The sequence below is a fragment of the Pelophylax lessonae genome, assembly GCF_965119305.1.
Source record: "Pelophylax lessonae genome assembly, chromosome: 3".
NCBI lineage: Eukaryota > Metazoa > Chordata > Amphibia > Anura > Ranidae > Pelophylax > Pelophylax lessonae.
This window is the reverse complement of record NC_138770.1, coordinates 348,517,919-348,530,392: the sequence shown is the minus strand read 5'-3', so window position 1 is coordinate 348,530,392 and position 12,474 is coordinate 348,517,919. Positions and strand designations below refer to the sequence as shown.

At 44.9% G+C, this 12,474-nt stretch overlaps 1 protein-coding gene across 1 annotated transcript in view; it reads left to right on the top strand.

Annotated features, from left to right (window-relative positions):
• The window catches only part of LOC309549559 (cyclic GMP-AMP synthase-like), a 65,491-nt gene extending 62,525 nt beyond the window's left edge, over window positions 1–2,966 (top strand). The window contains exon 6 of the mRNA XM_082249919.1: window positions 2,520–2,966. Coding sequence (XP_082106045.1) covers window positions 2,520–2,868 — 349 coding nt within the window. The 3' untranslated portion in view covers window positions 2,869–2,966. The remainder of the gene's footprint in view (window positions 1–2,519) is intronic.
• The last annotated feature ends 9,508 nt before the right edge of the window (window positions 2,967–12,474 follow it).

Here is a 12,474-nt window from a genome sequence, read left to right as displayed (position 1 = left end):
CTGATCCATTCAGAAATGGTTGCAGCAGACGCAGCCGAACCCTTTCCGAGGTCCCTCAGGAAGGACAAAAAGAGAATCAGACTTCCTAAAGGACTCCGTGGCAGACAGGTAAACCCTGATTGCCCGAACCACATCCAACGAACGCAAGGCAAATTCCTTGGGATGCTTAGGCTTCGCACAAAGCAAAGGCAAAACAATATCTTCATTGAGCTGGAAGGAAGACACCACCTTAGGGAAAAAAGACGTCCAGATAAGGCGAACGGCAGGATAGAGCCGCCAATTCAGACACTCTGCGAGCAGAGGTGATAGCTACCAGAAAAGCAACTTTCTGGGACAACACAGGCAGAGGTATTACTCTGATATTCTCAAAGGGAGGTCGTTGCAAAATGGACAAAACCATATTCAAATCCCACGGAGGCATTGTTTTTTTTTTTTTTTTTTTTTTACTAGTAATGGCGGCGATCTGCGATTTTTTGTGTGGGACTGCGACAGACAGATCGGACCCCTGACATTTTTGACACTTTTGGGGGGGACCAGTGACACTACAGTAATCAATGCTATAAATATGCACGTTACTGTAATAATGACACTGGCAGGGAAGGGGTTAACACTGTTGGTGATCAAGGGGTTAAACGTATGCCTCATGCTTACTGACGTGCGTGTGTGTGTGTGTGTGGGTTCTGTGACAGAGATCGCAGGTTCCGCTATGCTGAATCCTGTGATCTCTCCCTGTCTGTCACAGAGAAGATCAGCCTGCTTTGTTTACACAAGCGGGCTGGTCTTCTCACACTTTCCCTGACGATTGGGAAAGAGAGGCGGTGCCTCGGCCCGCCGAGACAGCTAGGAGTCTAGCGACGTAGATGTACGTCGCCGGACCCAGGGCTGCCACTGTGCCGCAGTAGTAGCACAGTGAGCGGACCTAAAGTGGTTAAAGCTTTTTAATGAAGTTTCACTACCTAGCCTGCTCCTGAAGAGGGCGCCATTAACCAATAGTGACGAAACTTGGAAGAGGCTGCGTCTGTCAGAGGACGCAAGAGAAAAAAGTTTTAGTTTTGGTTATAAAATTTAGCAAACAAGTATTTTTTCTTTACGGATGTGCACTGATGGGCAGTAAAAAGGGGGCACTGATTATCAGTGTAAAGATTGTACTCACTGTATCCGGTCAGCCTTTTCTCACACAGACAGCATGTGAGGAAAGGACTGCCAATAACCGGCAAGTCTTTTTACATGTGACCAGCTGTGATTGGACACAGCTGATCACTTGGAAAAGGACGGCTGTGATTTGCCCTTTACCGCGATCTGTGATCATCTGTGTAGGGCACAGAGCGCGATTGATGTGTGGCCCAGTAGGTGCGTGGGGGAGGGGGCGCTTCTAGGAAGACGTCCATGGACACCCTGCCAGAATTGGAGAGTCGCACTGTAGTCTTTCAGCTATAGCACAGTAGGGAAGTGGTTGATAAATCAAAGCGGAAGAAATCTGTCCATTCCCTAGGAAAGGAACAAAAACCTGAGGCGTGCTTGGTTGTAGTAGCGATTATACTACCCTTTCGCTGTTTTTTTTGCCAGTGTCCAATCTTTCTGTAGAAGTACAACCCAGACATTTAACTTTCAATAATTTTTATGAAAAAATTGACTTTACAATAAAATGATATTGTAACATCATAACAGAATGAAACCTGCCACAGGCTTACATAAACAGTGAGTAGTAAATAGACACTTATAAGGTATTGCCAAAAAACCTAGTGACCGAGTATCAGAAGACATTGCAATTATCTCACCAAGTTGATAGGCACATCAAAGAACAAGAGAGTATCTAAAATATCTCATGGGAGAGAAATCCTGTATATCATACATCTTGGAAGTACCAGAGAAGAAAGAAGCAAGGAAAGCCAAGAAAGTGTAGAGTGAAGAGAGGGGGAACCCAGAGAGGACACGAAGTGGTGCGCCACAACCCAAACACTTAAAGTGACAGTAAAGCCCTGGGTTTTTTTTTTTCATAAAACAAACATACTTTCTCTTTTTTGTGCAATGGTTTTGCAGCTTAGCCTCGATTCCCCGCTTCTCAGGCCTCCCACTGGCGCTCCTGCCCCCCCCATTTGCTATGTGGGCACTCAAGCGTGCTTGTTCGAAACCACTCTCAGACATTAAACACACACAAGCTCAGCCACCCCTGATTGACAGCAGTGGGAGCCAATGGCTCTTGCTGCTTTATCTGAGCCAATCAAGAGTGAAAAACCCGGAAGGCCCTCTACTCTCATGTACATCATTGGATCAAGATCAGCTCAGGTATGTATATGTGGGAGCTACATAGGGTGCTTTTTTTTTTTTTTAATCTTACTGCATAGAATGCATTAAGGTTAAAAAAAAAAAAAAAAAAACCTTCTGCCTTTACAAACACTTCAAGGACTACCTGTGTCCCTCAACAGATGAAAAAGAATATGAGGCTGTTTCCATGTTTTTTGTTTCCTTACAGCCTTAATTTGATTTTTGCATGCTCTCACTGTACAAATATCCTTCAGGAAACAGTGTCTTAAACTGATGAAGTATATACTGAAACAACTCAAGGAGAGCGGAAATCGGAGAATGAATCAATTTTACTCATACCAAGCAAAGACTGCTCTACTGCATGCATGCGTTCAGTACCCAAAAGATGAAGATTGGAAGCTGGAAGACCTGGATATCTGCTTCAATAGATATGTTGAATTCTTTCAAAAATGCCTAAAAAACTATTTTCTCTCTAACTTTTTTATACCTTCCCAAAACCTTTTTAGTCCAGGTGAAGTTGATAAAGCAAGCTGCAACTACCTTCTTGAAGAGTTAGAAAAGCAAAAGGTTGAAAACTACCCAATATTTTTAAAGAGTATGTAAACCCCACATTTCATATTCCTGATATGTGCCTGCTGTATGAAAAATAATCCTGTTCTCTTTGTATTGCTTCCTTTGTGTGAAAGTCCTGGTATCCCTGTCAGTCCACCTGATGGGGGGGGTACTTGTGTTTTTTATATATCTATACAAAAATAATTTGCCTTTTATTTATATAGCAGTCCACAGGTTCTCCCAAGCTGTCACTGGATTCTGAAGGAGGTCAGGGATATGATTAAAATCGGCTATAGACGGCAATGTATGGACAGGCTGAATGTACCCAAGTTAATCAATCAACTTGGGCACAACCAGCCTGTCTGATTTTAAATGGGATAATTGCTAGCAGTTATCACTGTGCTCCTCCACTGGGAGTACACAATGGAGAACACAACAGTCAGGGTCGATAGGGGAATTGAGTGATTTTCTTACAACCTGTGATTGCAGGAAAGAAAATTGCTTCATCTATGGCCGGCTTAACTCCTTGGTTTCCAGCCACTGTGAATTAAAAGCCCTCCTTGGACACACCCAGGGCCTACAAAACACCAAACCGTGGGCAGCTGTATGCATACATATCTTCTCATCCTAAGGCTCCATGAAAACTGGGATTAAAAACAGTTCCCTTGGCAGAAAAAACAAAAACAAAAAAAAACGCTCATCTAGAGCGATTTTGTACACAGTTTAGGCAAGTTTAGCTTTTTTTCCTGCCTAAAAGGTCCAATCAAACGCAAACCAGAAGTGTTTTTTTTTTCCTGCTGCTAAATGCCGAGCTTAAAATATGCCTCTAATTGTCTTACTGTGCATAGACACATAGGATACCATTGAGCTGCTTCTACAGGCAAAACTCCTGTAGAAGTAGTGATTTTTAAGCCAGTGTGCATGGACCCTAAAGCCTAGTACACACAGGCCGAAAGTCGAGCATTCGGCTTGTGTGTATAGGAGCTGGTATAACAGAAGCTAGATGTTTAGCCGGCTTCTGTCAGACAGGCATGCCAAAAAAACAGAGTTTTGGTGGGGGGGCCGCCACCCTGTCTGAACACAATAGCTCAGCAGGGGAGTTTGCTGTATTAACGTCAGATCATTAGTACAGTGGCTCCGAACGCAAGCTATCGTTTTTTTTTTTTTCCATTCAACCCACTGGGATGAATGAAAAATATACCTACTAGTGCGTACTAGGCTAGGAAATTTTATCCAATCAATAATGGTTTGGGTGGTCAAGGGAGGTTGTGGAAACTTGCAATACTTTCAGTTACTTTGCAAATGCTTTCTCCTACTGCAGCAGATATTTCAAACTGAAAAATCACAAAAAGGTAAATTTATCCCCTGCACTGAATTATAGGAATGCTTAGAAATTACAAATTTTATCAATTGCTATTAGGTTACTAAACGATTAAAATATATATTAGGTAAATCAATACCAAGATGGAATTAAGTTTGCATTTTGTCCATTTTTATTTAGAAATAAAAACAAATATTCAGACTGTGTACTAAAGAATCCTTTTGTGTTTTAGGAAAATGTGTAAAACATCTTTTGGATACTTAAAGTTAGGGCTAAGGATAAGAAAACCAACCCATAGCAATACTGTTTTAGCTGGTCAGGCCATAAAAGTTTGCAAGTGTGTGCAAGCTAAACCCCTGTTTTTAATGTGAACTGTTACAGGACAATTTGGTTTGTTGCAGGCTGGTTGGTAAGTTGAGCTCAGAAATAAATAGGATAAATATAGCTCCATACATAATGACAATAGATCGATGGACATTTTATTGTGCACTCAAAGTGCTGTCAGTCCAATGTTGCTGGTGACCTTCCTTGCCAATAAGTGACTCACTCCACTGTAGCTTATAGTGACCCTACTACATAACACCTCTTGCTTCCTCCAGTCTCCCAGAATTCTCACTTCCACTTCATGATATAAAAGCTTATATCAATCCAATACTGCAGGGTGCACAACTCTCAGTACATGGGACACTTCCACTTCCATCCACAGGGGTCTCCCTTAGTAGAGTAGCTCAACAGATATCATGATTCTGTCCCTTTAAATATCCATGTAGATAAACTGCATAGCTCTCAGTAAAGTAAATACAAAGAAAATGCTCCCACAGTGTAGTATGATGAAAGATTTAATGGATTTAATAAATAAAAAATACACTCACATTTACAAAACAAAAACCTCAAAAGGTACCACATATACTGAGATGTGTGCACCCTGGAGGATTGGAGTGATATAAAGCTGTCATATCACAAAGTGGAGGTGAGAGTTCTGGGAGACTGGAGGGAGCATGATGTGTTAAGCTATAAAAGGATCACTATAAGCTACAATGGAGTGGGTCACTTATTGGCAAGGAAGATCACCAGCACCATTGGACTGACAGCACTTTGATGGACATTTTATTGTGCACTCAATCTATTGTCATTACGTGAAGAGTTATATTGATCAAATGTATTTTATTTTTGTTGTGCATCACTACCCTTAATACCTTTATGGAGGTTTATTGTTTGGCAGTGCTACACCACATTTATTTTTAAGAACATTTTTTAGGAACACAATTGGTGTATTAACAGCAGCTGGTTAGGATATTTCACAGGAAGAGTAGGTGCTTTATACACTTCATTTATTTCAGTTGGTTTGTCCACAATTATTTACACATACAGAGATATATTTCCACACCATTTATTTGTTGAGTGGGAGCACCAGGCTATTTCCAACCCATAGGTAAGCGCAAGAGGCACACAACCCCTCCTATCTTTTGCAGTGTTGGCATTAAATCACTTTTTAAACATCCAAAACTGCTGTGTTGTTCTCAAGTGCACATCAAAAAGCAGCCAGTCTATGCTGTCCTTATTGCATTGTTTCATAATCTTCTTGTTTGGTTACTTGGTTTTCTTTGGAACGGTTACAAAAAAAACAAAACAAAACATGAGCCTGACCTGGAACTCAGTGTGCCACAATACAGAGAACAGGAAGAGCAGCCTTGAGGTGTGACTCACCAACAAGCTTCATTGACTTTCATAACAGCATAAATCTGATTTAGGAGGAACAGTGTATTTTTTTTTATGAATGAGGCTTTGCAGCAGTACAGCAGATATGGAGGGTTTAACATAACACATGCATACCTTGTAACAGTAAAACTTTATTGATGGAACATTCTTATACAACAGTGGCATACGAAGAATACTGAAAGGTTTGGTACAATTTTCAAAACTCTACACCAGTGTCTAGACTGGAAAATTAAACTTTTTTTTTTTTTTTTAAAGGTTAACTTTTATTGTACACATAAATAGGTACAAAACATTTCAGCAAAAGTATTACATAGAAAAGGAAAAGTAACATTGTTAACGAAGTTGTCATTCTGGATAAAGTTCTTTATTCATTGAAAATGGTTCACCCTCACAGAATGAGTCCCAATGCCTAAAAAAAAAAAAAAAAAAAAAGTGTTATATAGAGACTGATTAACCTCCTACCTAAACTGATCTCATTTAGCTCATAAAAAGGGAAAAGTATTCTTTGTCCCAGCAGCGCTGCTTTCTCACTTGTATTCTGGCTTTCTAAACATGTTCCTGTAGTAAACCTAACACGTACAGTGCATACGGAAAGTATTCACAGCGCTTCACTTTTTCCACATTTTGTTATGTTCTATTATAGCCTTATTCCAAAATGGATTAAAAATTGATTTTTGTAAAATCTTACCGTAAAATCCTTTTCTCTTAAGCTCATTGACAGACGTAGTCCTCCTTGATTAATATCAACTCGGGTTATACTGCCCTCTACAGGAGTAGGACTAGACAGGAAAGAAAACGTTCTGGCCACACCCTAGGGGCAGTCCCAGAGGGTATATCCTCTCACTTCCTGCTACAGCAAATCAGTTATGTCACAAAGCAGTGTTTAGAGAATTTAACCCAACCCAACTCAAAAACAGAGGGGCGGGTACTACGTCTGTCAATGAGCTTAAGAGAAAAGGATTTTACGGTAAGATTTTACAAAAATCCATTTTTCTCTGTCGCTCATTGACAGACGTAGTCCTCCTTGATTAATATCAACTCGGGACGTCCCAAAGCAGTGCCACAAATGAGGGGTGGGATAACAGAAATCAAAATCCAGAAGGCCCAACCGGAGCCAACCAGAAGCATCAAGGACTCATCGAGCAAAAAGATGAGACCCAAGTGAAAAAACCCAACAAACCCTCGAGGTAGACCAACAGTCTCCTCAAATTGCAGCCTGCAAAACCTTGCGGCCAAATGAGGCATCCGACGATGCCATCACATCAACTTTATAAAATTTTGTAAAGGTATGAACTGACGATCAAGTAATCGCCTTGAAAACCTGGACCCCTGACGGCGGTAGGCCCAGGAAGTACTGAGCGCCCGAATAGAGTGCGCCTTAACAGGGAACGGAGGATTCCGACCCCTACATAGAATAAGCCTGTACCACCGTCTGTCTAATCCATTTGGAGATAGTCGCGGCAGACACAGGCAACCCCTTTCTGGGGCCATCCGTGATCCCAAAAAGTGAATCCGTTTTACGGAACGATTCCGTAGTCTTCAGGTATACCCTGATTGCCCGAACTACATCCAAGGAATGCAACGCACATTCCTGAGGATGATTGGGCTTAGGACACAAGGAAGATAGCACAATATCTTCATTCAGATGAAAATCTGAAACCACCCTAGGAAGAAAGGATGGCTTCGGATGAAGAACTACCTTATCCCTATGAACCACTAGGTATGGGGAATGGCATGATAATGCAGCCAGTTCTGACACCCTGCGTGCAGAAGTGATAGCCACCAAGAAGGCCACCTTCTGGGATAATGTAAGCAAGGGAATCTCCCTGATATTTTAAAAGGGAGGTTTCTGCAGAACCGACAAAACCAAATTAAGATCCCAGGGCGGTAAGGGCGCGCGCACTGGCGGAGCTAAGTGCCGCACCCCCTGGATGAAATCCCGCACCAAGGAATGAGTAGCCAGCGGCTTCTGAAAGAAGATTGCTAACGCTGAAAACCTGACCCTTGATAGTGCTCAAGGATAGTTTCTGCTCAACCCCCTTTTGCAGAAAAGCCAAAATTCGGGTCACCAAATAGGTACGTGGGGGAAATCCCAACGATTCACACCACGCAATATAAGTCTTCCATGTGCGATAATAGAATTTGCTAGAAGTCTCTTTCCTTGCTTTAATTAGAGTAGGAATAACTGAAGCCGACAACCCCTTGTCCTTCAGAACCTGGGTCTCAATGGCCAGGCCGTTAAAAACAGCGACTGTAAAGCACGATGGAAGATCGCTCCTTGAGACCGCAGATCCTCCCTGAGAAGAAGTCTCCATGGAGCGTCTGCGACTAGCCTGCCCAAGTCAGCGTACCCGGCTTGACGAGGCCAGCCCGGAATTACCAGGATAACTGGAGTTCCCTCCACCTCTATCCTGCGGAGAAATCTCAGCAGTAACTTGAGAGGGGGGAAGACATACAGTAGCTGATACTTCCCCTACGGGGTGCTCAGCGCGTCTGCTGCGTCCGCTAGAGGATCGCGGGCGCGAGCCCTGTTGAGCCAACCTGCCAACAGATCCATATCCGGGGTGCCCCAATGAAGGGACAGCTGGTGAAATACCTCTGGATGAAGAGACTATTCCTCTTGATCCAGAATCTGACGGCTGAAATAATCTGCCTGTCCACCCCCGTGATAAATATCGCGGAGAGAACTGGAACAACTGTTCCCCCAATAAAGAATGTTGGCCACTTCTATGGCCGCCAGGGCACTCTTGGTGCCCCTTGGTGATTGACATAAGTCATGACCGTGGCATAGTCCGATTGGATCCGAACCGGACTGCCCTGGAGCTGCTCGGTCCAGTAAATCAGACAGTCTGATCGCTCTCAGTTCCAACACCTTTATCGGTAACCTGGAATTTATCAGAAGAAATGACTTCCCCTGGCTGAGCATCAGAGACCGAAGCCACCAGACCAGAGCCTCCCTGGTCTGCTCGCTCAATCGGATCCGATTGTCCAGGGAATCGGGATTCCGATTTCATATGAGAAGAATCTCCTCTTTGGAGAATTTGGGTATGAGACTGGGCAAACGGTACTGCCTCTAAGGAGGCGACCATCAATCCCAGCCAGTTGACGGACAGCAAGATCCGAATCATTGACTGAATCTTCTGGAGTTTCTCCGCCTGGAGAAACACTCTTGCCAAGGATGTATCCAAAATTAGGCCCAGATAGTTCAGTCTCCTGGTGGGAACCAGGGATGATCTTTGGGAAAAGAAAACGCTGATGTCCTGCGAAGATGGGGATATGAAGATAGGCATCCTAAATGTCTATGGACGCCAGGAAATCCCCCTGATGCAGGGAGGCCACCACTGTATGGATGGACTCCATCTCTTCCAAGACCAGAATTGGACGCACCTAGCCCTTTTTCCTGGGCATTGTGAACAGGTTCGACTCATAGGTGTGCGCAGCCTATTGCATTAGGGTGTGCACCCCAAAGTTTAAATACACATGCATGTGTTTGCCTACATGTACATGGCCCTGATACATTACTCTCCCTGCTGGCAAAGTGAAATAGAAGTGTGTGGCACATCTCTTATGGCAGAGCAGGTCCGAGGGAGATCTTTCCCATCTCCTCACTGGCAAACAGAGCGATAATGCTAATGTGCCCTAGGTGATTAGGGTGTGCCCGGGCACACCCGGCACACCCTGTGCGCACGCCTATGGTTCGACTAGAACTCTTCCAAGGAATGGGAACTACCACTGCTTGTTGCATCAAGCTGTTCCCCGCAAAGCTTTTTAAGCGACCCGGGGATGTCGAATATTGGAAGGGAAGAATCGCACCGGTGGAAGTGATCGAAACTCGATCTTGTATCCCGAACATATGACCTTGCGAACCCCTTTATCCGGGATTCTGGAAAGCCCTGGATCCGAAAACCGGTGAAGACGTCACCCCACCCTAGAGATGGGTGGGGCCCATTCTGTCAATCCAACGAGATAACAGTGGCTTTATTTAGTCTGGAAATCGGTGAGTCCACTATTGGTGGTACCGTCCATCTTTGTAATGAGGGATTCCTCAAAATGATAGCGCCTAGCAATGCGTTTGGAAATAGCAGGGGCTCGTTTACGGAAGACCCCATTTGGGCAAGGGAAACCCTTCACCATTTTGGTAGGTTTGCTAGTACCAAAAAAGGAATAAGAGTCTCAGCTACCTCTGCCGGTGTAACCTCAAGATTCAAGGTTTCCCGGCAATGACCAGCTCAGAATCCGTATCTGAAGTATCAGATGACATAGGGGTAGGCGGGGTCGCTTTTCTTGACCCCCGTCCCTGACAGGCTACCTCCACCCGGGATACCAAAGACTCCAAAACTGCTGATAATGCATCATCACAAGTGGGGTACTGGAGGGTCCTGCGGCCACCCCGAGGGGATCAGGTGGGGATACATGAGTGGCAGGGTTCATGTAACAAGACACTTGCCAGCAAACACAAAAAAATTAATTGCAAGAAAAAAACTTTTTTTTTTTTTTTTTTAAACTTAGTCCCCCAGCGCAGTAGCGCCCCTCAGTCTACCTGCTTGGACCCCTCAGAAAGAGAGAGAGAGAGAGAGACCCCAAGGCTCACCTGATGCACAGAAGTTTCTTATCATCCTTCTTCCAGCACTGTCTGTTACAGACAGGAAGTTTTTGGCTTGCTTTCCCTGGGCCAAGGAGGCGGCTCCGCCCCTTTACACGCCTTCCGGCGCCTCCCAATTACTCCACGAGGTGTTTGGTCACCTCAAACATGGCCGCCCCCATGCTGGAGACACGAGGCTACGCCAATATGGCGGCCTCGTGCGATCTGCAGGAAAATGGCGGCGGCCTGTGTAGGATAGCGGCGGCTTGCAAGCGGCCTGCGGGATGTGTGCATTCGGCCTGTGCGGCCTGCGGAAGTGCCTCGGCCTGCGGGAGGCTGTGTGGCCTGTGGAAGTGACCGGCTTTCTGGAGGGATGGCGATCTGTGGCTGCAGTAACTCAGGCATAGGCATCGGCCTGTGTACACACTAGACAGGTAGGATACCTCTATACCTCAATAGTAATGCCTTTTAGTAGTCTGCCACTGACTTCAGTCAACCTTACAGTCATATAGTGACTTTAGATAGTCAGCTCCCAAACCAAGCCTCCTGGTTTCTATTCACAAAAATCACACTCAAATTGGGGGATCTGTGACCTGTTATAGGATAGAGGGAGACCCAGAAAACCGAGTGTCCGACCATCCCAGAGAGGGGCCCGCGTCCACCAACAACCCGACAGGGGGAGAGGGGGAACATTCTACTCACCATACCGGAACCAGGCGGGCGCCAACTCCTGACAGAACCCCTCTCCACCGGGGTGGGGGGGCTGACGACCAATACGGACGCCGTGACTCTGTTGGTCATTGGCGTCCAGGCGAGACGTTTAACTCGCAGGGTCAGTCCCCGTCCAGTGGGACTATGTCGCGGCCGACCCAGCGCGGAGCTATGGCCTGCACGCGCTCGTAGGCTGAACTGGGGTGACCACTGGATCTCAACATCCAGCCCGTCGCCCAGTTTCAGCGTACTTGCTTGAAGATCTCACAGGAACACTGGAGAAAAAAAGCTGTCTAAAAAAGTATTTCTAAAAAAAAAAATCTTGCCAGGACCGAAGATCGTAGCAAAGAATCTAGGTCCTTACTCCTAACTAGACAGAAAAAAACTGATTTGCTGTAGCAGGAAGTGAGAGGATATACCCTCTGGGACTGCCCCTAGGGTGTGGCCAGAACGTTTTCTTTCCTGTCTAGTCCTACTCCTGGAGAGGGCAGTATAACTTGAGTTGATATTAATCAAGGAGGACTACGTCTGTCAATGAGCGACAGAGAAATAAATTTTCCTCAAAACTCTACAAACAATAATCTATAATGACAATGTGAAAAAAGTTTGTTTGAAATCTTTGCAAATTTATACAAATAAATAAATGTACATAAGTATTCACAGCCTTTGCTTAATACTTTGAAGATTCCTGCTTTAACTGGTGACAAAAGTGCTTCAACAAACTATGGCTCTCCAGTTGTTCAGGAACTACAATTCCCATCATGCCCGCTCAAGGACATTCAAAGAGTTGTCCCGTAGCCACTTCTTGTTATCTTGGCTGCGTGCTTAGGGTCGTTCTGTTGGAAGATGAACCTTCGCCCCAGTCTGAGGTTCAGAGTGCTCTGGAGCAGGTTTTCATCAAGGATGTCTCTGTACATTGCTGCATTCATCTTTCCCTTGATCCTGACTAGTCTCCCAGAAAAACATCCCCACAGCATGATGCCGCCACCACCACCATGCTTCCCTGTAGGTATGGTATTAGCTAGGTAATGAGCGGTGCCTGATTTCTTCCAGACATGACACTTGCCATTCAGGCCAAAGAGTTCAATCTTTGTTTTATTAGACCAGAGAATTTTGTTTCTCATGGTCAGAGTCCTTCAAGTGCCTTTTGGCAAACTCCAGGCAGGCTGTCATGTGCCTTTTACTGAGGAGTTGCTTCCATCTGGCCACTCTGCAGCACTCCAACAATCAGGCCTGTATGGAAGAGATGGTTGTTCTGGAAGGTTCTCCTGTGTCCACAGAAAAACGCTGGAGCTCTGTCAGAGTGACCATCTGGTTCTTGTTC